Source organism: Columba livia, chromosome 20, assembly GCF_036013475.1.
Source record: "Columba livia isolate bColLiv1 breed racing homer chromosome 20, bColLiv1.pat.W.v2, whole genome shotgun sequence".
In the NCBI taxonomy this organism is placed as follows: Eukaryota; Metazoa; Chordata; class Aves; order Columbiformes; family Columbidae; genus Columba; species Columba livia.
Window position 1 is genome coordinate 10,854,115 of NC_088621.1, and position 23,945 is coordinate 10,878,059.

The window sequence follows — 23,945 nt, forward strand, 5'->3', positions numbered from 1 at the left end:
GTGAGGGGCCCAAAACTCACCCCAGGATTAAAGGTGTGAATTTTAAGGACTGCATGACTAGTGATGTGTAAATCCCACTGCACCCGAGATCATCATTGTCCTCTCTTGCATTCAGTGTTTGCATCGCCTCTCCCGCTGGAACAGACATTTGCTTGGGCTATTTCTCCACTCGGCTCATGGCTCAGTGACTTGACGTGCTTTCTGTTCAGCTGGATGCCCGTTGCTATAATTTTACCTGTTTGTGTCCCTTAATCTGTATTTGTTCCCTTGAAAGTGCAGGGAGACACATGAGGGCAGAGGCACTGGGTAAACACCTCCCGCCCCTCTCCACGCCAGCAGCAGCGATTAACAGCCGGTAAACAGAGCCGACTGCCAGCGAACCTGTGGCTGGGGGGGACATGGACCTGCAGTCGCTCCTCCCCGGGTCTGCAGGGGAGATAAAAGCTGGGGTTCTGGGTGCATTGCATGAGCAGGACTGCAGCGTGGAGCTGCAGCTCCAGTGGCCGGTGCCTGGTGGCCGGTGTCGCGGTGCCATGGCCTGGCTGACGAGCACCATGGGCGGGATCAGCTGCTGCTGCTATAAATAGGGCTGGTGAGCTGCCCCGGCGAGACAAACCGAAAGTTGAACCTCGGAGCGTGGAGGAGAAGCGTGGTCTGGCGTGGGGCAAGCGACGGGGAGGAGGACAAGTGCTGCGGGTGTCCTGTGCTGGGAGCTCCATGGCATGTGCATGATGGCAACACAGCGCCTGTAGGGCTCCGGCACAACCAGGACGTGAAGCACAGCGCTGGGGCAGGCTGATACGGGCTCCCCAGGAGGCTCCGGGCGATGGCAGGAGCCCAGGTGGGGCTCCCGGGACCTTTCCCGGAGCCCCAAGTTGGGCCATGCCCTGTTTCTGACTCTGACTCAGACTCCGAGGATGCAGCTGTGGGCGGCACAGGACCCGAAACCGGGGTGCAGAACCCCTCCCAGGTCATCCACAGTGGCCACTTCATGGTGTCATCCCCGCACAGCGACTTGCTGCCCCGCCGGCGCCACCACGGCACTGAGCCCGAACCGGCCGATCCCCGGAGCATCGACCCGACCCTTACCCGGCTCTTCGAGTGCATGAGCCTGGAGTACAGGTGAGTCCCAGCCCACGCTGACATTCATCTCAGGGACCCCCTGGGTCTTTGAAGGCACAAGGTTGTCTGATCCCTACTGCCCATCCGGGAACACGCTGCTAGTTGCCAGCTGACATCATCCTCCTCTTCTCCGTGGGGCTGTGATGTGTCCATGAGATCTGGAGTCACTGCACTGGCTGTGGCATCCTCACTGGGCTGGGTGGCTGCGCAGGGCTTGCGCAGGGCCTCCTGAAAGCTTCTCCTTCTGTCCTGCAAAAGCAGATGGGTGACTGCATCATTGCCTCAACCGCACAAGCCCAGGATGCTCATCCCACAGCTCCTCGGTGATACCAGGAGAGCCTACATCGTATCTCCTGGTGCCCAGGTCCCCATTCTGGAAGGCAGGCCCAAGGGTTTTGACTTCTCTCACACATAGCATCAGAGTGACTTGCTCTGCTGGTATCAGTGCAAAACTGCTTGCACAGCTTTCTTAAAATGTCCAGGTGAAGGCCCAGAACAATGATGTCCTACTGATGCCCTAGGAAAAAAAAATGTCAGCAAAACAGCCTTGAAGAGTTGCCCATTACCTAGTTCCACGCAACATCTCACTCAGTTGCTGAGCTCTCAGGTTCGCCTTCAGGTCCTTGAGTGCTTGACATGGTGGAATATGTGGCCATTGCCAGGGCAGCCCTGGTGACACTGGGCACTGGGACAGCACTCCAAGGGTACTGGTTGCCACATAGCTGTGCGCATTTGGCCCATCATCACATCCCGGGTTGTGTGGGTTGCTCACAGCTGGTGGGGCACAGCTCTTCCCCGAGCTGCTGCTCCGGCTGTTGGGAGCATGGTGAGCTTCAGCGTGGGTGACCCAGCGGGGGGTTGTGCTTCGTGCCTGGCACTGTTAGGCAAGTCACCCCTGAGTGCCATGCACAGGGGACACTGGTGGCCTCACTCTCTTTTGCTCTCCCAGCCCCTTACTCTGAGCCTCGCAGCTTGGGACTGGAGGAGCAGACACTGCTCCACCCCAGGTGCGCCGGCTCTGGACTCCTGAGATGCACCACAGCCTCCTTGTGCCCCTGAGCTCTGGTGCTCCCCGGGCAGAAGGGAAGGGGACAAGGTGCAAGTGCCTTCACATGTGGAGGGGACCTCCACAGCTGTATGTCACCCAGGGCTGGCCATCGCGCTGCAGACAGGGCTCAGTCACTCCAGATCTCTCTACCCCTTGCACTCCTGCAGGGCTTTGTTTCCCTCCTGCACACATGACCGTGCACACACCAGCCCCAAGCCCAGCACCACTGCACCCTGTAACCACAGCTGAACAGTAGCCTCAGTGAGGAGGACCCACATCAGCTACAAAGCATTAGTGCAACCACCGACAGCCACCCCGGAGTCAAAAGCACTACAGATGTCTCCTGACTGCCTTGGTGCAAGAACAGATCTTGCTCAGCAACCATGGGAGCAGTTCTTGGTCTGTTATGGAGCCAGGGCAGCTGCAGGCCATGGAACCCAAACAGGGAAACTTTGACATTGGATGTTCTCCAAACTTCATGCTCTGTTCTTCTCTCTTGGAGTTCCTTTCATCTTTAGACACTCTTCCCCTTCACCTCTCAGCTGTCATGCTCTGCAGCTTGCTGGAACCCTAAAAACAGGACGACAAGCATCGGTCAGAGATCAGGCTCAGCCGAACCTGGACCTGGATGCAGTGCTGGATGCGCCTCTCCACAGGTGCGACTGGACCCTTGCTTTGGAGTTGACCACGCTGCTGGCTACCTGCTCTTCAAGCACTTCTTTTCTCCTTTCAGAAACCTATGGCAGCTTTGCTAATAAACTATTGACAGTTGTAAGCAGCAGTGGGAGGAAGGTGCCAGAAGGAGGAAAGGGAGTTCAAAGATACTTGGTGGACCTCTTAGTCTTATCTAATTTAATACTTCTCTGCATCATCTGCTATTTCATGCCTTCCAGCCAGGTTCCTCAGAAAGGGTGCTGGTGCAGCACAGGCTCAGCTGGAGTTGTCCGCCATATGTCCTCCAGTCTTCAGGAGTGCATCCACAGCTATGTTGTAGACTAACTCCTGGTGAAGGACACTCCACTGAAAGGTATCAGCTGGGACACACCTCTGGAGTTCGTAGTCCATCCCTTGGGCTAACTCCAAAGCCAGATCAAGTTGCTCAGGGACATCACCCTGATGGATGGAGACCCAGGACGGTAATCCCACCGTCTGTCCACCCTGTCCCAGGGCTGCACCTCTCTCACAGGGAAGACTTCTCTCCATGGCTTTAAGTGGAGCTTCCCTCCTTCCAGCTTGTGTCCTTTGCCTCTAGTCCTTTCTCAGTGCATGTCTGAGAAGCATCTGGCTCCATCTCCTCTATAGCCTCCTTTGGGTAGTTGAAGGCAGCAAGTAGATCCTCTTTTCACCCTCCCTTCTTCAGGCTAAACAAACCCGTCACTCATCCTCTTCCTCTGTCCTGTACATCAGTTCCCAACCATCTTAACGTCCTCCTCTGAGATCTCTCCACGTGGGGATCTCTTTTACTGGGGGGACCAATCTGGACGCAATACCCAGGCTTGGTCTCAGCGGTGCTGAGTTGAGGGGAACTATCACCTCTCTTGGCCTGCTGGTTCAGCCGTGACTGTTTCAGCCACCGCTCCTTGCTGCCTGGGCTCACGCCATTTCAAAGGCCAAACACTCAATTCTCTCTGAACGGCACCATTTTTCAACGGCTGTGGCTGTACATCTGGACACCTGTAATTCCTCCCCTCACCAGAATTCCTGCGCAGCACTTCACAGACATTCATGGCAGTCCTGGCCCAGCCTGAGCAGTCGCTCTGAGGATCTGCTGTTTAATCCATCACGTCCTGGACTGTGCATCACCCCCTCACTGGGAAAGAAGCGCTCTCTCCCCGTCAAGGCTGCTTTCCAGCAGAAACTTGTTTCTTCAGATTCCTCAGAGAGAGGCAACTCCCCCCACCAATATCTTCCTCCTGGCGCTGGGGGCTGGGATGAAGCAGTTCCCAGGCCCTTTGTACCCATTTTCCAGGATACTACTCTCCTTCCAGCAGCATCCCTGCTAAAGACTTCATGATTCTCCTCCACTCCTTCTCAGAATCATAGAATCATTTAGGTTGGAAACAAACTTTAAGATCACTGAGTCCAACCATAACCCACCCCTGGCACTGCCCCATGTCCTGAGAACCTCATCTCCGTCTGTCCAACCCTCCAGGGCTGGTGACTCCAGCACTGCCCTGGGCAGCCTGTTCCAATGCCCCACAGCCCTTTGGGGAAGAAATTGTTCCCCACATCCAACCTCACCCTCCCCTGGCGCAACTTGAGGCCGTTTCCTCTTGTCCTATCACTTGTTACTTGGGAAAAGAGACGAAAACCCACTTCTTCAACCTATTGTATTTCTTGAACCCCCTCCCTAGACTGCTGTTTCTCCCATGGGTGACCCCCCTGCAGCACACATGGCCTCCCAAGGTTCTCCCGAAGAGCTGAGCAGGTGGAACCGAGCTCCTTCAGGAACTGTTCACGCTGTCATCACCTCAGCGTGATCTGCCTGGCAGAGCAAGCTGTCTCCCCATCACGGCAGTGTCACTCCTCGCTCCCTGGTGTCCTGCCTTGCAGAGCTGGTCTCCTGCACTCACACACCCTCCTGTCGCCCAGTGCAGGAAGCCACCAGGTGACTGACCTGGGGACTGTCCTCCTGAGGGAAAACACCTGGGTGCAGATGGGAACTGCAAACTGCAGACACCTGTGGTCTCACCTGGCACATATTTATCTCGTGCTTCAGAAGAAGCCTCCTGTAGCTGTGCCCAGAGCATAACATAGATTAACCCCCTGCAAATACCAGGAGGGGAGATTTAGCAAGTAGGGACATGAGACTGGTAGGTGATGTGGAGTATTAACTCTGGCCCTGTGGTCATTTAAAACACAGCAGGCTTCAATTACACGCTTGCATGGTCATTTGGTACTAATTCATCCTCCTGGCAAGCTGAGAGCAGGCTCAGAGGTTTCCTTGAAGTGGAATTGCCACTATAGCTTTGCTATACTCTCTAATTGATTCTCTCATTCACAATGCCTCAAACACACACATACGGGGTGGAAAGCATGCAGGCAGAGACTCCAGGGATGCAGATGTTGAGCTGCCCTCTCTCCACTTCAGTTTCTGAATTAACCTGCACTTTTCTTTGCCCTCCTGGCAAATGATTCACCTCAGCTCACTGCAGCTCCCCAGCACTCACCTGCAGCCCCATGCATGAGCTCAGAACAGCTGGAAGTGGCTCCCGTGGATGTGGCCACGTCCTGCAACTGCTGCATCCAGCCCCAGCGTTTGATGAGGCTTCGGTCCCATCTGGACCGCAGCCGGGCCGGGGGCAGCGGGATGCTCCGGCCGGGGGAGCAGAGCTCGGGGATGATGGCAGCCCCACTCAGCAGATCCCCTTGGGGCTTTGCAAAGGGTTCAGCAGCTTCTGTGATGAATTATCCACATGATGGGCAATGGCAGGTCTGGCAAGGGGGAAAGGCTTGTGCTCCAACTAAACCCATTCATGCTGCAGTGGAGCTGTGCTGTCGTCAGCAGCAGGAGCTGCAGCCTTTTCTCTGTCATTTCCCAAGGATTTGGGGCTGATCCCCTCCGAGCAGTGTGCAGCCTGTTCCCACACTGTTCACAGTGGGGTCCTATCTCCAGACATCCCCAAAAGAGCTGGTTGTGGACATGTACCTAGCTTGGCTCGCAGCTATCTGGCTTCCCAGACAACTATTTGCAAGAGGATTTAAATGACTTCCTTTCTTATCTGGGGCACTTCATGCTCACTTTGTGCAGGGGTAAATGGCTGCCCAAGAGGCAGAGCTGTGAGGGCAGAGGCTCTCCTGTCTGGGAGCATATACACAGAGCAGGTCCCTATCTAATCCCCAGTACAGGGTATTGACACCTTTGTCACAGAACTGCCCTCAAATTACCCCTGATAGGGCAGAGCTCACTCCCACCACAGGCTTTTCATCAGTGCAACACAGTGAAGAAAAAAACTCATTCAGATAGTAGAGATTTGAAGTCAGATTTGAGCACTGTGATTTTTTTTTTTTTTGCTTTGGGGCACTTTTCAGGAAAATTGTGGTTAGATTTTTAACTTTCTTTGCCAGACTTTGGATTTTAAAACACAAAAATTCAAGATAAAATAATGAGAAATGCAATGTGAGCTTTTCAAACTTCCAGGGAAGGCTGTTGCCATTCAGACAGCCAGGACTGAGCTGTGTCCTGGCAGCCTGGGGGGCAAGGGGGACCCTGACAGCCCCACGGGGACCCTGCCCTGGCTGCAGGGGGGAAGGTCCAGCGGGCTCCTACCTGCCACAGGACCCTCAGTTTGGCTGTTCCCCTTCTGCTACCACCCATTTCTCTTCATCGAGTAATTCCTCCCCCTTCCTCCTGCTGTTATGTCGAGCAAAATGCTCATTTTGCCAGGAAAGCAGGGGATGTAACACCTTCAACTTCTATACAGGCTACATGAATCACGGAGCAAACAAGGTGCAAGTGGCTGAAACAGAGTCCGTGCTGACCCACAGTGGGTTTGGTCCCAGGCTGAGCCGGGTCCCCGCCTCACCCCATCCCACAGAGACCCCACAGCTGGTGCAGGGGTCTGTGTCCCCATTTCTGCAGCGGGACCTGCAGCCTATTTAGTGCATCCCAAACCTTTCTCACGCTCAACATGGTGTTTGCATCCATCTCCCCGCAGAGGTAATTTCAGGGAAGGGCGGAACACTTTTCAAGGCAAACCAGGGAGCAAAGATCAGCCTGATAAGCCCCAAAACTGAAAGGATCGTTAATGGGGAAAAACGGCAGTTAGTGGCAAGCCCAAAGGCATCTCCCCTCTGCCTCCAGGTCCACAGCAGCTCCGTGGCTGCAGCCCCACCAGCCCCGCACGTGGCCGAGATGCTCGGCTGCAGCCGCCGGGCTGCGGTCCATGTGCTCGGGCCGCTCCTTTAACCGGCTGTCGGGGCGGGCGGCACCGGGGAGGAGTGTAGCCAGGTAGCCTTGACCGGTAGGAGCTGGCCGTGTGCCCGGGAAACCTGCCCCTTCCATTGGCTCCCCTGGTTCGCACCACCTCGCTGTTTGCCTTGTGCCACCGGGGAAAGTTCAAAATCCTGGTGATAATGGAGTGGTCAGCGCGCAGCCAAATCCTTAACTCTCTGCAGGTTGGAGCTGCGGTCGGGCTTGGTGTCCCTGGGGACACCGTCCCCATCCAGTCCTGCAGGTGGGAGCACCCACTCCCAGACACATCCCTGCACCGGGCTCTGAAGGGGTCCCTGGTCCTTGTCTCCCGCAGTGAGATGGGTCAGCACACCGTCCCCTCCGCCCTGGCACGCTCCCTGTGCCCACGGAGCTGCGCCGGAGCAGTGCGGGGGTCTCACTGCCTGCGCTGTCGCTTGTTGGGGCTGCCTGGCTGCAGGATGGAGGGCAGCACCTGCCTGCAACAAGACACCTGCCTGCTGGCTGCACAGAGCTCCCAGCCCAGATCCTCACCCAGCCGGCACAGCCACCAAGCAGGGAGCTCCCCTGTGACATGGCCATGCTGTGCCGCGGGAGGCAGATTTACAGGCAGGTTAATGCAGAATCAGTCAGAATATACATTCAAGAGTGCTCAGAAGTTCCACAAGCTTGAAGGAACAGGCGTACAGTTTCTTAAAGCATTAGCCATGAACTGCTCCTGTTTGCAGCACCGCAGCACGGCCAGATGGCACCGCACGGTGCATCTGAAGAGATGCAGGCAACAGGAGCTGCGGAAGGGTCTGCAGAGATGGAGACGGGTTGGATGCAGCAATCCAGCACCAGGGACCAGGGCAGTGATCGTCCCTGTGCTGGGACCTGGGGAGGCCAAACCTTGAATCCTGGGGCAGTTTTGGGCCCCTCACACCAAGAAAGGCCTTGAGGTGCTGGAGCGAGTGGAGAGAAGGGAACGGAGCTGGTGAGGGGCTGGAGCACAAGTGTGATGGAGCGGCTGAGGGACCTGGGGGTTCAGCTGGAGAACAGGAGCTGAGGGGAGACCTTCTGATCTCTGAACTGCCTGAAAGGAGCTTGGAGCCAGGGGGGTCGGGCTCTGCTCCCCAGGAACAAGCGCCAGGAGCAGAGGAAACGGCCTCAAGTTGCACCAGGGGAGGGTGAGGTTGGATGTGGGGAACAATTTCTTCCCCAAAGGGCTGTGGGGCATTGGAACAGGCTGCCCAGGGCAGTGCTGGAGTCACCATCCCTGGAGGGTTGGACAGACGGACATGAGGTTCTCAGGACATGGGGCAGTGCCAGGGGTGGGTTAACAGCTGAAATCAAAGATCTTGAGGGGCCATCCCAGCAGGTCAGGGAGGGGATTGTCCCCTCTGCCCCGCTCTGTGAGACCCCCTGCAGTGCTGGTCCAGCTCTGGGTCCTCAGCACAGACAAACATGGACCTGCTGGAGAGGGGCCAGAGGAGCCACAGGAATGACCCGAGGCTGGAACAGCTCTGCTGGGAGGACAGGCTGAGAGAGCTGGGCTGTTCAGCTGGAGAAGAGAAGCTCCAGGGAGACCTTAGTGTGGCCTTTCCGGACTTAAAAGGAACGAAAGATGGGGACAGACTTTTGAGCAGGATCTGTTACGATAGGACAAGGGGCGATGGTTTTAAACTGAAGGAGAGAGATTCAGGCTGGACATGAGGAAGGAATTGTTGGCCCTGAGGGTGGTGAGAGCCTGGCCCAGGTTGGCCAGAGAGGTGGTGGCTGAACCATCCCTGGAGACATCCCAGGCCAGGCTGGACGGGGCTCTGAGCAACCTGAGCTGGTGAAGATGTCCCTGCTCATGGCAGGGGGGGCACTGGGGGAGCTGGGAAAGTCCCTTCAAAACAAACTGTTCTGTGATTCTATAGTTCTATGATTCTGTGCAGCCAGCGTTGCCCCAAAGCCATGCCATAGTGGGTGGGAGAGCCTGGCAGACACTGGGCTCATGGAGAGCAGTGAAAAGGGCCACAAAGTAAGGCAGAGTGACCCCAGTCTTCCCCCCAAGCTCCTGAGGCAGCAGGACACTCAGGACCCCCCAGTAGGTGTATGCAGGGGGGTTGTGTCCCTCGGCTGGAAAGAAATGACGCTTAGTGCGATGAGGCTGCCTGCACTGCAGGACCCACGAGGGACACCACAACCCCATGACAAGCTGCAGAATGAACACGGCTGCCTCCAGGAGCTGGGAAATGAGATGGAGGGAGCCCAGCTCGGGCTGGGGGCTGGGGCAAGTGGTGCAGGTTTGCAGGCATGGATGTGGAGAGGAGCCCAGGGCAACACTGGTCCTGCTCTATGCCCTTCTTGGGGCACAGGCAAGTGTCCCTTAACATCCTCCAGCTGGCTGTCCTGTCCTCCCCAGCCCCACGCAGATCGCTGCCCCTGCCCGTCCCGCTGTGTGCGCCTGCACCCAGCTGAAGGCAGCATTTCCAAGCCTTGCCTGGCATTAAAAGGAAGGTCAGAAATAGCTGCCCAAACGCTGCAATGAGGCGAGAGCCACAGCAGCACATGTTTGCGGGTGTCTTGCCTGGGCAGGAGACTTCCATTCCCATCCCATGGGGCTGGGACACAGCCGTCCTGTCCAGAGGCAGCGGGATCCCACCTTGGACCTGGGCTTCAAGCCTCCGTGAATCACTTTCTCCATGTGCTGTGCTTTAATCCCAGGGCTTGAGAAGCCTTGTGTGAGCCTGTGAGGTTCATGGTTTAGGTCTGTGTTGTTCTCAGAGCGAACAGGAGCTGAGGGTGCTCCTGTGGGTGCTCCCACGGGTGCCAGGCAAGCAGCCTGCAGCAGGGCCACACGGCCATGCCTGCTCCAGACTTGGCACCAGGCTGGTGGTCTACGGGCATCTCCAGACTCGGCTTCCTTGGGAGACCCCGAACCAGGAGGGCTCTGGAATAGTGCCCTCCCCTCAGCCTCTCCTTTGCTTGGTGTTTTAGTGGGAAGCTGGTGTCTCCAAAGTGGAAGAATTTCAAGGGGCTGCGGCTGCTTTGCCGTGAAAAAATCCGCCTCAACAACGCAATCTGGAGAGCGTGGTACATCCAGTGTGAGTACGGGGCAGACCCTGCTCCGTCAGCCACATGCTGGCGATGTTGGGTGGAATGGGGCTGGCACTGGGGCAGGGATGCACAGGTACATGGACACCCTCCCGTGCCCAGGGATGGAGCCATGGGTATAGCCAGCTGTGTTTTCCCCCATACAGATGTGGAGCGGAGGAAGAACCCCGTGTGTGGCTTCATCACCCCGCTGGAGGGGTCGGAGGCTGATGAGCACCGAAAACCAGAGGTAGGGCATGGTCCCTCGCAGCTCTCTGGGCCAGAAGCAGGTCTGGGTGGCACAGGTGGGAGCTGAGCACACAGGGCACAGAGCTCATTGTATTTCATAGATTTGCTGGGAAAGGTGTTTCTGACATGGCACAAGGGAACCAGCCCTGGCTGCGGGGTGCTGGGGTTGGGGGTCTCAGTCGTGACCCTCGTGCTTCCCCCCAGGCTGTTGTGTTGGAGGGCAACTATTGGAAACGCCGCATCGAGGTGGTGATGAGGGAGTACCACAAGTGGAGGATCTACTACAAGAAGCGGGTGAGTGGCCCTGCCAATGCTGCTCCCCATCCCATGGCAGTGGCAGTGGTAGGGCAAGATATTAGCATGCCCAGTGTGGACCCATGGCTGACCAAGAGCGGGACGTGGCATGCAAGATGCCAGCATGGGAGTGGAATGCTGCCTGTCCCCATGGTGCCAGTGATGGGGAGCACAGTGGGGACCCCAGCTGCCTGCAGTGCTGTGGTGTGCTCCAGCAGCCCGACCTGGGCTCACAAACCGGTGAAGAGTCTGGAGCACGAGTGTGACGGAGCAGCTGAGGGACCTGGGGGCTCAGCTGGAGAACAGGAGCTGAGGGGAGACCTTCTGATCTCTGAACTGCCTGAAAGGAGCTTGGAGCCAGGGGGGTCGGGCTCTGCTCCCCAGGAACAAGCGCCAGGAGCAGAGGAAACGGCCTCAAGTTGCGCCAGGGGAGGTTGAGGTTGGATGTGGGAACAACTTCTTCCCCAAAGGGCTGTGGGGCATTGGAACAGGCTGCCCAGGGCAGTGCTGGAGTCACCAGCCCTGGAGGGCTGGACAGACGGAGATGAGGTTCTCAGGACATGGGGCAGTGCCAGGGGTGGGTTATGGTTGGACTCAGTGATCTCTAGGGTCACTTCCAACCAAAATGATTCCATGATTCTATGATTCTATGATTCCATGATTCTATGATTCTGTGATTCTATGACTGGACTGTGCCCTGCTCGGAGCACGATCTGGGACTGGGTTTGGCAGTGTACCCACAGCACACGTGTTGGAGTGGGTTAAGTGGGGCCATGGCTCAGCTGCCGCGCTCCGGCTGGGCTGGGATTTTCTGGCACGCCGCTGGCAGCCGCGGCTCACCCCGGCAGCACGTGCTGCCAGGCAGGCCAGGAAGCTCCACATCACTCCAGGTGCCCGCTCTTGGGCATGCTGGCACACAACCTTGGCCACCTGCCACACTGGGTGGAGCGTGGTCCAGCCTCCTCCCCAGCCACTCGTTCAGGACCGATAAAGCCGGGGGTGCCACGGGCGGGCAGGGCGCTGGCAGCCTCGTACCACCACACACCGCCTGTCCCACCGCTGCAGCAGCTGCTCAGCCCAGACCCTGTGGAGTAAAGGCAGATGTGAACTCGCGGGGGCCACACTGAGCCCCCCAGTGACCCCGCTCCTGAGCACTGCCCGCTTCTCCCCTGCCCCTGGCTCTGCCCCACACCCTGCCCGCCCTGCCTGGGGGGTGACCCAGGCTGTCCTCTCCTTCCAGCTTCGCAAGTCCACCCGGGAGGGAGAGCTCTCCAGTCCAAAGCAGGTGAGTCTGGGAAGGGTGGGGAGGAGGGGAAAAGGGGATGCAATACAGACCCTGCACTGGGCAGCTTGGGAGGAGGGTGGATGAAAGCCCCAGGGTGTGACGAGCCCAAAGGGATGGGATGCCAAGCCCTTAGGATGGGCAGATTCACCCTTCTGGAGGCACCAGGGTGCCAGGTGTGAGGCTTTGGAGAGGAGCTAGGGAGCCAGGCACGGACTCGACCCACAAGAGGTGCCCACCTGGCTCCTTCGCTCCATCTCATGCAGGATGAGGATGTCTGGAAGCCAACAGAGAAATGGTGCAACCAGCTTTTCTGCAATGTGGTGCCCATGCTGCTGGGGGATGAGGAAGAGGAGCCGGGGGGTAGGCAGCACTTCGACTTGGACACCTTCCTCTCGGACATCTCTGATACCCTCTTCACCATGACACAGATGCCCAGCGGCCACCAGGAACTCCCAGAAGATGGTAGGTACCCCAGACCACGCTCTGACAGGAGGTGGAGGAGGTCCAGGTGGGCAGCATGCACCATAGCACCTTCTTGCCTCTTGTCTTAGCCTTTGAGATCTGCCGCCTGTGTCCTCTGGGCAGATGTGGTCTCCCGGCAGCCCACTTGCCCGGGGCAGGAGAAGGGGATTCTCCTGCCCTGCCCAAATGCAGCAGGGAGGCACCAGAGGAGGAGATGCTCCTGCTCGGCCCAAATAGAGCTTTTGTTCAATTTGAGCAGGGTAGGAGTACCCCCTCTTTCGGTAGCTCCCTACAGAGCAGCCAGGCTGTCCCAGGTGGGATGGGGTGAGCTGCCTGGGGAGGGTTGCCCCCCTGAAAGACCTCCATGGCCACTCTTTGCTATCCCTGCCTGGCATGGACCCTGGAGCTCCTGCAGCACCAGGCAGGACCTATGCCAAGGATCAGCTTTTCTCTGGGGTTCTTGGGTGCTGAATGAGGTCCCAGAGGTGGGAGCAGGATGGCTCTGAGTCTCTGCAGTGCGGGTGCCGAAGTCCCTGCCCATGCACAGCTGCAGGGCAGGGTGCAGTGACGCGGGGTGACTCTGGGGTGCCACCAAGGAGTGGCAGCCAGGCATGTGTGGTGGAGTAGCCATGCAGGAAGGTCTTGGGGGTGCAGTGGCTGAGTCCCAATGTTGCGGCTCTGCTCTTTTCCAGCATACATTGGGAATGCTGACATGATACAGCCAGACTTGGCACCCCTGCAGCCCAGCCTGGATGACATGGAGATCTCAGGTAAGAGAGCCCCAGACATCCAGTGGCATAGAAAAAACAGCATGTGTGGGACAGGGTACTGTGGGGCGAGGGCTCAGCACAGCTGCCTGCACCTGGGGCAGAGCCGTGGTGGGTCAGGAGGAACCCGCCCAGGGGCTGTGAAACCATCTCAGTTTGTCTACAGCCAGAGGAAGGATAATTGTTTTCTGCAAGAAAGAAGAAAACCTCTAGAGAGCAGGTTGTGTGTTGGTGTGTCCCCTCCTCACTCCTGAGCCACCAAGGGGGTCTGGCCCAGAGGTGGAACCCTGTGCTGTGCTACATCCTCTGGGGACAGGTCACTGTCGCTGCCAGGCTGGCCCTGAGAGACAAACCTGGTGTCCAGATGAGGCAAGGGGACTGCCAAGGGGACAAGTGAGCAATTGTAATGGCAGCCTCCTGTAGGGCTGCCGCTGGTGCTGCTGGTGCTGCTGCACAGACTCTGAGCCACGAGTGCCCATGAGCACCGTGGAGTTGGTGGGGACGTGTCCTGGTCCCAGCTGTGCTGTGCAGAGTCCCCGTACACCAGGGCTCTGGTGCACGCTGTACCAGGGACCAGCTCTGGCCTGGGCACACTTTGTACAGTGGGAGCTGGTGTGAGCTGGGGCTGCAGCATCTCCAGAGCCCTCTGCATGTCTGTGAGCAGCACTTCCCTCAGTGGGAGGAAACAAGGGTGTTTGCACCATACGGCTGTGGGGTGATGCAAGACCAGATGCTGGTGGGGAGCAGGCGGGGGCACCTGATGTGCCGGGGCAGTGCTGGGATGTCCTGGGGATGGAGGGTTTGGGGTGGGAAGGCTCCTGCCAGCTCCCCCTGGCTCATTCCCTCCAGAGGTCACATCGGGGTGAGTGGTGCTGGGCAGAGTCTGTTCTCATGGCTGGGCCTTTGCCAGAGGGCAGAGCAGACTGAGGGCAGAGCTCATGGGCTGCAGATTCCTCAGCAGGAGCAGGAGGGGCAGGGTGAGCTCTGCTCTGTGACAGTGACAGAGCCCAGGGAACGGCAGAAGATGTGCCAGGGAGGGTCAGTGGGACATGAGGAAAAGGTTCTTGACCCAGAGGTGCTGGACACTGAACAGGCTCCCCAGGGAGGTGTCACGGCCCAACCTGACAGTGTTGAAGAAGAGACTGGACAACGTCCTCAGACACACGGGGTGACCTGAGGGGTGTCCTGTGCAGGGACAGCAGTTGGACTCTGTGATCCTTGTGGCTCCCTCCCAACTCAGGACGTCCTATGATTTGCCTCCTGTCCTCAGGTGCCCCTTGAGGGTGTCAGTTGCTGGGAAGTGGGACAGCTCCAAATGGCTTAAAATGACATTTGACAAGAGTCCCGTCCCCCAGGAGTTCCTGCATGGCCATGGAAAGCTGCAGCAACCCCTTTCAAGCATCACCGCACCGCAGTGGTGTCACAGCAGCAGCCCCAGCACCATTCGGGTGGACCCAGCTCCTGTCCATGCTGCCAGCATGGCAGAGCTTGTGCTCAGGAGGAGATGGCAAGGGGCATGGCAGTGCCCATCTGAAGTGACATATTTCTATGAGCAGCCAATTTAGAATCATAGAATCATAGAATGTCCTCAGTTGGAAGGGACCCACAAGGATCATCAAGTCCAACTCCTGTCCTGTCTTTATTTCCTGGGGAAAAGCCCTGCATTTTGCTCCAGGGTGCTGCCTGGGAAAAGGATGAGTCTTGCTGCAAGTACATCACAGGAAAGTGTCCCTTCCCATCCTGACCATGCCCAGCAGCTCCACACGGATGGACTGGTGCGGGTGGGGAGGGTCCCAGCCCAGGTGGGGTCAGGGATGGCACCCCAGGATTCTGTGCCTTGAGGAGGGCAGGACCCTGGGGGGCACTTGGAAATGCATTGCCCAGAGTTTTGTCCTGGATGTGGTGTTTGCAGGGATGCTGCACAGAGCAGCTCACCCCAGTGACAAGGGGTGACAGTCCCATGACAGCTGAGCACTGCACGTGTTGAGTGAGGTGTGCGGTGGGCTGTGCGGGTGTGCGGGACAGCTGTGCAGAGCACACATGTGTGCACACTGTGCCATGGGCAGCACCGGTGCTGTGTGCCCACGGGACATGGGAGCAGCAGGGAGAGGAGATGAGGGGTGAATGCTGGGTGCTGGGTACCAGAGCTGTGGGTGGCAGCCGTCCCAGTTATGTCCCTAAGGCCACTTTTCTAGCAGGGTGTGCGATGGCTTCTCGTGGCTGGGGAGCAGCCTTGTGCAGAGCACCAGGTGAAAGAGTATAGGGTGGGCACCACGATGGTGGGGACAGGGCTGCCGCAGGGTCACAGGGCTGTCACCGTGTCTGGTGGCGGTGGCAGAGCTCGGTGCCTGTCACTCAGCACATGCAAACCAATCCCCACATGAGGAAGCACCCCGTGTCCACAGCGTGTGCCAGAGCCTGGTGTGGGGGGATGGAGAAGTCCCGATGGCAGAGGCGAGGGAGCAGCCCGGCCCCGTGTCCTGCTGGCACCACGCTCCAGGTAGGACCCACGCCAGGCACCGGGGTGCTGGGGGCTGCACTGGCTGTCCCATAGGATGGCATCACACTGCAGGGCCCTCCCAGAGCCTGGAGCCAATGCTGGAGAGCCCTTGGTTTGGGAATGGGCCCTCTAGCCCCGATCGCACTGGAAAGCAGACCCAGGTGTGAGTGGGGTGCCAAAGGTGTGGTGTGCCGACCGAATGGGCTCCTCTCCCTTGAGCAGCGGCATGTCCTGGACACACCGCGTGGCCTGGGAGCAGGTCAGGGTGATACAGGGGTGGAGAAGAGCATGGTCAAGGGCTGTGGGGTGGGGAAGGGGCAGGAGAAAGGGAGGACAGGGCATCCAGTGGCTGCCAGCCACCTGCTATCCCTGCAGCACAGCGAGAGACACAAGAGGAATTGAATCTGCAGAGCTGGGCACCAGAAATGCCTATAAATACCCACAGAGCTTCAGTGCTGGTGGCAAGGGACAGTGTGGGGCTGGGCACAGCGGAGGGCTGGGGACAGCATGGGGCTGGGCGCTGAGACCCCGCTGGGCAGCACCGCGGTGCAGGGGAGGCTGTGCCATGGTCCCTCGGCAGGGGAAGGGGCAGTCTGGGGGCTCGGGGCTGGCACTGCTCCATCTTGCACCAGTGCCACCCTCAGCTGGCAGCACATGGCACTGCTGGAATCACCAACATGCTCGGCCCCACAGCATCCCACTCTGCTGCACATTCACTCCTCCGGTGTAGATTCCAAGGGCTCCCAGCTGGGGCAGCCCAGGGCCTACAGCCTGGGGGGAGCACAAGGTCCTGCAGCCTCGCTGGTGCCCACGGCACGGCTGCGTGCCGGGCAGGTACAGCCAGCACGGGGGCTCAGCTGGGCTCTGCTGGCAGCAGTGGTGCTCGTGCTCATGCCAGCTGAGGGGCTGGGAGCACAGCTTGCCAAAGGGCACGTGAGCGCCTGTGTCCTGGGGCGGCTGCTCGGGCAGAGTCTGTGCCAGGAGGTGCCACTCAGGTGCCTCCAAACCCAGTCAGTGCTCCTGCTCCATCCTGCACCCTGCAGCCCCATCCCTGCCTCACAGCCATCCTCTCCAGGGAAACCCTCCTGGTGTGATGCCTGAGCCTGGGCTGGTACAGGGAACGGTCGCACCGAGCCGAGGTGTGAGAGGAGTTGACGTGCCCAGGGAGCTTGTTTGACCAGGGTGGCGGCTGCCCCAAGTGTCAGGCCAGCCCTTTGTGCCGCGGTGTCTGGGCCTGCAGAAGGAGCAGGGCTGTGTGAAAGGGAGAGGAAGGGAGAGGGAGTCACGGCAGGGTCACGGGGCTCGGCTCCGGGAAGGCCATGGGATGTGGTTAGCCGCAGGCTGCACGCACGGCAGCGCTGGTGTGGGGAGGCGAGCACTCGCCATGGCTTCAGGGCACTGTCCCCCGTGGTCTGTGAACGTGGTGACCCACTCCCCTGAGCCTCCCACTGTGGCTGCCCCACAGCCCAGGTGTCGCGGTCCCTGCCCTGGCCCGGCGCTGGTTCAAGAGGAGCGGGACGGCCCGGCACCCCTGGCAGCAGCCCCAGTGCTGAAGCACGCAGCACCCAGCTGGGTGTCGGAGGCAGGGTCCCCACCCTTGGGTGGCACTCCGGGTGGGTTTTCCTGTCCCCATGCGTGTGGCAAGGCTGGCCCAGGATGCATGAGCTGCCTCGTCCCTCCATACTCCAGCATTTCACAACCTGGGTAACAAACCCGCCAGCAGAGCTGGGGCCTGCCCCAGCCCCACAAGGTGAAGGGCTGGCAAATTTGCAGGACTGGCAAATCCCTGGCAGGGCTGGTCATGGGGTACAGCTTCCCCTGGGGCTTGTCACCCCCTCTGGGAAGGGGCGCTCATGCCTGTCACCCTGCCTCCGCTTGTCCCTGCAGATATTTTCACCAGCTACCGGCCAGTACCACCGCAGATGCAACCAGGCTACCAGGAGCTGCCCTGCTTTGTGCCTATGGCTGAGACCCAGTTTGGCACCGGGGGGCCCCTGATGGGTGCCCGGGATCTCCCCACCAGCCCTGACGCCCCGCTCGCACCCAGCACCCTCCTCCAGGTGAGCGGGACCCTGGCCCATGGCCTGTGGCTGCCAGCGGCCCAGCCACCCCCACCCTGACCCCCCTGTGTCTCCCACAGCCCAGCGGTGCCTCCCAGCTTGGCCTGCATGGAGCCTTCCTGGCCCCTGAGCTCCCCCCAGCCCCACTGCCCCCTGAGCCCCCCGCTGCAGCACCCAGCCTCAGCCCCCCACTCCCACACAAGCCCCTGCTGCAGTATGGCATCCCTGGCAAGCGCCTCGGCCTGGAGCCACCGGAGACCCCCTATGCATCCCCCGGGGTGCCACTGCTGGACCCGGACCCCCTGTTCTCCCCTGCCCCAGTTCCTCCCTCCAAGTGGGGTTCACCTGTCCCCTCGCTCCTCACCCACACTGCCTCCCCGCTCTCAGCGCCCTGCTTGCCCCCCCACACCCCAGGGCTGGGCTATGGGGTGGGCATGGTGCCCCCGGGGTACCCCAGCCTGGCTGCCCCCCAGCTCCTGTCCCCCGCCCTGCTGGGCGACCCCAGGTTTGCCCCCACCAAGGGGCAGCCCCGGGGCGGGAGCGGGCGGCCGAAGGCGAAGTCCAGCAACACCAAGGCGAAGAGGCTGCCGGGACCCCCCGCGCTGCCCCCCCGGGCTGTGCCCACCACCTGCCTGAGCCAGCTACTGACCACAGGTACGGGGGCTGGGGCTGCAGGGACACGGGGGGATGCTATGGGGGAATTGGAGGCAGGGTTGCTTTTTCCCTGGGGTTGGGACGCTGGGGGTGCTGGGCAGGGCACGCGCCTGTCCCCACAGCGCAGCAGCACCCAACCCAGCAGTGAGGCCCAGGGGAGCCCCCCGGCTCCAGCAGCCCCGGAAGGGAGACGGGGCCCAGCCATCCCCAGGGCTTGGCCACGGGCACCGCTGCCGAATCCCCTGATCTCCATGGCCCCGTTGGCACAGATGGGGTGGGGGGATCACTGGCATCCTAACTGTTCTGTGATGGGATGGGTCCTGCAGAGGTTGTCATGTCCAGCCTCATGCTGGGCTGATGAGGGGCTGGGGGTCCCTGCCTGCCCCACGGCTCCCAGGGACATCCCTGCTGCGGGGGCACCTCTCTCCAGGGGCTGCTTCTTCCTTCCCCAGGGCAGGTGGGCGGGGAAGGGGCTGCAGCAAGGCCAGTGCTGGGCCTCGCTGTCCCGTGGGGCAGGAAGGGTCACCCCAGCCCTGACACCCTCACACAGAAACACCCTTCTGCTCCCTGACCTCTTGCAGCCAAGCAGGAGCTGGCCTTGGATGCCCCACACCCGATGGGTGCAGGACTCATGCCCGCGTCCCCTGTGTCCCCGGTAAGCACCTGCCTGCCGCCCCAGGCTGGGAGTTGACCCCCCCAGGTCAGCAATTGCCCTCCTGGTTGCTGGGGCAGGGGGAGAGCCACCCTATGGCATGTGGGAAATGGGGCTCTGTGGGGTCACCCATTGCAGTATGGGGTTGGAGAGGCACAGGGCAAAGGAGAGGACATGTGGCCAGGGTGCCAGGAGTCACCTGGGTGTTTTCTCCCGTAAAAGAAGCAGGGCAGAGGTGGGAAACACCTGGCTTGCAAGGCCACTTTTCTAGTGACACTGCCCTGGGGAGATGGGGCTGGGCTGCCCCTGCGGGTGGTGGGATGGGGCTGTACATCCCCTCCCGGGTGTCCTCACAGGCATCACGCTATCAGTGCCCAGGCACTGACCGACCAAAGGGGAACGTCTGGCCCCCAGTGTGCATGAGGCACTGGCGCCCCAACCTCCCTCTGCCTCCTCCCAGCAGCAGAGCGCTGTCCCCGATGTCCCTGCCGCCTTCCTCTCCAGGATGGCTCAGCTGAGCCCAGGACTGGCTCCTGGTTCCAGCCCTTCCCAAACGGTGCCGGTACCGGTGCCGCTGATGGGTACCCAGCCAGGCCCACTGCTGGTCCCCAAGGCGGAGCGGCTCTCCCCCACATCGGTTTGCGGTGAGTCTGGGGTGCCCCAAGGAGCTCCACAGGATGCCTTGTTTCCTGCATGGAGCTCAGAACAAACATTGTAGGAACATTTAATTTCACCTTCTATCTCAGCTACTGACGTTCACCCAGCCGAGCACAGAGGCTTTGTTTGTGCTGGGGACGGCACAGCCCCTTCGCCTGCCTCCTTCTACAGGGGCAAAAGCAGAAACAGGAAAAGACAAAAAGGAGCAAAATGTCAGACTGTGGTTTTGAAAACCCAAAGCTTGGTTTTCAAGTGGGAAGCACCCTGCTTTCGCGCACAGAAACCAGAGCGGCGGCTGGAAACCAGGCTCTGGTGTCGCTCCCAGTTCAGTTTAGTGCTGCAGACCACAGCCTTGCTGCCCGCGGGACTCTCTCCTGGTGATTTCCACCCTAGAAACATTGGGAATTTAAAATGCCCCACCCCAAATGTACCCATTTCTGAGCAGCTGTAGAATGAGGGGCATTTGCGATAAGACAAAGCAATAAGACACGGTTGTATGCTGGACTAGAGCACCCGTATCAGCTGAGCAGAGTGGCTGCCCTGGTGCTGGGCAAACACCACAGGCTGCTCCTCTCTGCCCACCCCAGCGCAGGACCCCGGTGTTCACCCGTCACGAGGGGCTGCAGCTGCTGCCGCCCCTGTCCCCAGAGCATCGCCTTTCCTTTTCCAGGCAGTGACTGGCCCAAGCCCGGCCAGGCTTCCCCGGGTCCCGCTGTGGGGCGGGGTGCTGGCATCTCTCTGCACCACCCCGCGCCCCGGCGGGGCAGGCCTGAGTCCAGCAAGGTATGGCAGGAGCAAGTGCTGCCTTTGCTATGGGAACAGCCCCCTTTCCTGCTGCCCCCCAAGCTCCAGCCTCACCCTTGCTGTGAGCTTTGGGCAGCCTGTCCCCCATGTTGGGGCAGCCCAGGGCTGTTACCACTGCTGGGAGGTGCCTGACGACACTTGCCTGCAGATGGAGAGCCGGCGCATCACCCACATCTCCGCCGAGCAGAAGAGACGCTTCAACATCAAGCTGGGCTTCGACACACTGCACAGCCTGGTGAGCACGCTGAGCGCCCAGCCCAGCATCAAGGTGAGCACCCAGAGCTGTGCAGACGGGCCCTGGGCACAGGGGGACACAGTGTGTCACCCAGGGATACTGTGTCCCTGGGCTGCTCTGGCCTGTGGGGCAGGAGGCTGAAAGCCCACCCCAGGCACGGGAGACCCAGGCAGTGCAGCTGTGCCGGGGTGCTCTGGGCTCTGGAGCCCGTGGCAGAAGCTGCTCAGGCTCAGCAGCGGGGAACACGGCACCTCCAGCCCTGCTGGTGACCACTGCCCAGCCGGTGAGGTCCCTTCGCCATCTCAGCCCTGTGTTCTCCCAGGTCAGTAAGGCCACCACCCTGCAGAAGACAGTGGAGTACATCTGCAAGCTGCAGCACGAGCGGGCGGCTCTGCAGGACGAGGCGCAGCGGCTGCGGGAGCAGATCGAGGAGCTCAACAGCTCCATCAAGTAAGGAGGAGATGGTGGAAGGGAGCCCCTGCGTGCGTCGGGGCCACCGGGCAGGCAGCAGGTTTTCTGAAGCTCCGAGGACATGCATTTGACTCTGCTAGCCCTCAAACCCTGTTTAGGGGGGAGGGACGATGCTCAGGAAGCAGCACTGTATGGAACTGCAGCATGTGGACATGCTGCATAGCCATGCTGGGAGGGGGCCATGGCCTGCCCACCCTGACTGAGGCCCCATGGGGCAGCCCCATGGCTCCCAGCCTCCCGAACACAGACCCATGGCACTGCTTGTGACCCACAGCCTGTGCCAGGAGCAGCTGCCAGCCACGGGGGTGCCCATCACGCGCCAGCGCTTCGACCAGATGCGCAGCATGTTCGACGAGTACGTCCGCTCTTCCACGCTGCAGAACTGGAAGTTCTGGATTGTATCCTTTGGGGCCAGTGCCTGCTGCTCACTCTGACCCCTCCACCAAGCACCAGGTTCTCTGGTTCAGCCGCTGCTCCTGGGCCTGTGCGGTCCCTCTGGCTCGAGAGGCTCTGGGGACCATGGGGAGACCATGGGGGACCATGGGGAGACGTTTCCCAGCCATGGTGGGAATGTGCTGAGGTGCTGTGGTCGGGAGGAAGCTTCTGTGACAAGGGAGCAAATGGAGTAGGAGCAAATGGTTTGTCCTTGGGAAGAAGGGAAATCACCAGCAGAGTTGAGCTCATCCAGGGAAGAACTCCCAGTGACACAGGAACTGGCTTTGAGAGGCAGCAGCCATCAGCTAGGGATTAGGAAAGGTCCAGACACAAAGCTGGGGACATAATGGCTTGGCCTTGGTGGCCATGGGGCACAGCAACCTGGAAACCCAGCTGTGCCCATGCCTGGGACACAAGTCTGGGCTCCATGTGGTGGAGAGGATGGAGGGGACCAAGGGCCAGGGAACGGGGTGTCACAGGGCTGGACCTGCTGCTCCGTGAGTGGGGTTCAGGCACGCTGGGGCCAGTGAGCCTGCAGAGACTCTGTGGTCTACAAAGTCCCCACTGTCACAGGGACGGGCAGGCCCCGCAGCCCACAGCACGGGCAGCGCAGGTGAGGCAGAGGTGGCTCCCGCCGCAGTTCGGGAGCACTGTGGAGCTCCTTCCGCAGGACGCTGCGGATGCTAAATATCACACGGGCTCCAGGATGAGCTCCTGGCAGAGGTATCTGCTGTGGATTACTACACACACAAAGTCACTGGTCCCCAGCAGTGGTCCCTGGAGGCTGGGAGCACCATGGGAGCACACGGGTGTCACACCCTGCTCCTGGGCACTTCCGAGCACACTGTGCTAGCTGGCTCCTTGATCTGCTCTGGAAGAGTTGTCTCGTGTCTAAACAACCATTTCTGGCAGCCCCAGCCGGGACAGGGTTTACACAGCCCTCCCACAGCATGCCCCGGGTGACACCCGTGTCTGTCACCCAGCAGTATGAGCTGAAGAACCAGCAGATCTGCTCCACGGTCCTGCTGCCCACAGCTACTGGGTGGGTGACCATGGCCTTGGCAAGTTTGGTCCTTAAGTCTGCTGCTGCCATCAGTTCAGCGTCATCATCCGGCCCCTCTTTGAGTCCTTCAATGGCATGGTCTCCACAGCCAGCATGGACAGCCTCACCCAGACGTCCCTCGCCTGGCTGGACCAGCACTGCTCCCTCCCTGCGCTTCGGCCAAGTAGGTGGCCCTGCTCCTGTCCAGGCACCCCCAAGAAGCCGGGCTGGCCTGTTGGCACGGACTGGTGGCAAAGCAGAGAGGAAAAGGAAAGGGGTGTCCTGGGGGTGGTGGGAAGCACCGGTGGGACATCCCGGGGCCGTGTGCCCGGGGCTGCTCCGTGCTCCTGTCACAGCCCCGCTCCAGCGGAGCCGCTGCTGCCCAGAGCCGAGAGCCCGTGTCCCGGCCGGGCAGGGCGCAGCCCCCCAAAGCCCCGCGGGGTGGGTTTCCCTTCACCCCCAGCCGGGGGCTGTGCAGGGACCTGTCGTGCTGCTCTCAGGCCATGGCGGGACGGGAACGGTCGGCTCCCCGGGGAGGGGTGAACACGGGCCCGTTCCAGCCCCTAGCGCACGAGGGCGGCTGACACATCCCCCGTCCCCGCAGCCGTCCTGAGCTCCCTGCGGCAGCTGAGCATCTCCACCTCCATCCTGAGCGACCCGGCCAGCGTCCCCGAGCAGGCGACCCGGGCGGCGGGGGCGCTGGGCCGCGGCGGCGCCTCCTCGTAGCGGCCCCGCGGGCTCCCTGTCGCCGCCACGGCCCCGGAGCCGGACAAACACCCAACGCCAGCGCGGAGCCGCCACGGCCGGAGCCCGGGACAGCGCTAGCTGGGGCAGCTCGGGGCCGCGGGGCTGCTCCCGCCACCGGCTCGGAGAGTCCCGGCCCGCGGCTGCTGCCCCTGCCCCGCGTCCCCGGGCCGGCTGGGCCCCGGAGAGACCGCGCAGCGTGGGGGGAGGGAGGGCAGCGCTGCCCCGGCCCGGGCAGCTGGCAGTGCGGCTCTGCCGCGCCGCCTGGTAAAGGCCTCGCTCTGCCCACACGCCTTTGCGTGGTTCTTCCGGCGCCGGGCGGGACGGGAGCGGGGGCGGGAGGAGGGGCGGGAGCGGGGGCGGGAGGAGGGGCGGGAGCGGGGGCGGGAGCGGGGGCGGGAGGAGGGGCGGGAGGAGGGGCGGGAGCGGGGGCGGGAGGAGGGGCGGGAGGAGGGGCGGGAGCGGGGGCGGGAGGAGGGGCGGGAGGAG

General features: G+C 60.8%; 1 protein-coding gene across 1 annotated transcript; it reads left to right on the forward strand.

Annotated features, from left to right (window-relative positions):
* Nucleotides 1-348: 348 nt before the first annotated feature.
* On the forward strand, nt 349-23,764 carry MLXIPL (MLX interacting protein like). Its single transcript, XM_065037334.1, is given in 17 exon segments — nt 349-1,122; nt 10,050-10,156; nt 10,313-10,395; nt 10,599-10,688; nt 11,929-11,973; nt 12,237-12,435; nt 13,128-13,205; nt 17,590-17,810; nt 17,813-18,416; nt 18,998-19,071; nt 19,532-19,712; nt 20,396-20,508; nt 20,678-20,797; nt 21,087-21,214; nt 21,510-21,633; nt 22,767-22,896; nt 23,317-23,764. Coding segments are annotated over 17 exon segments (2,715 nt in total). The 5' UTR covers nt 349-826; the 3' UTR covers nt 23,439-23,764.
* The last annotated feature ends 181 nt before the right edge of the window (nt 23,765-23,945 follow it).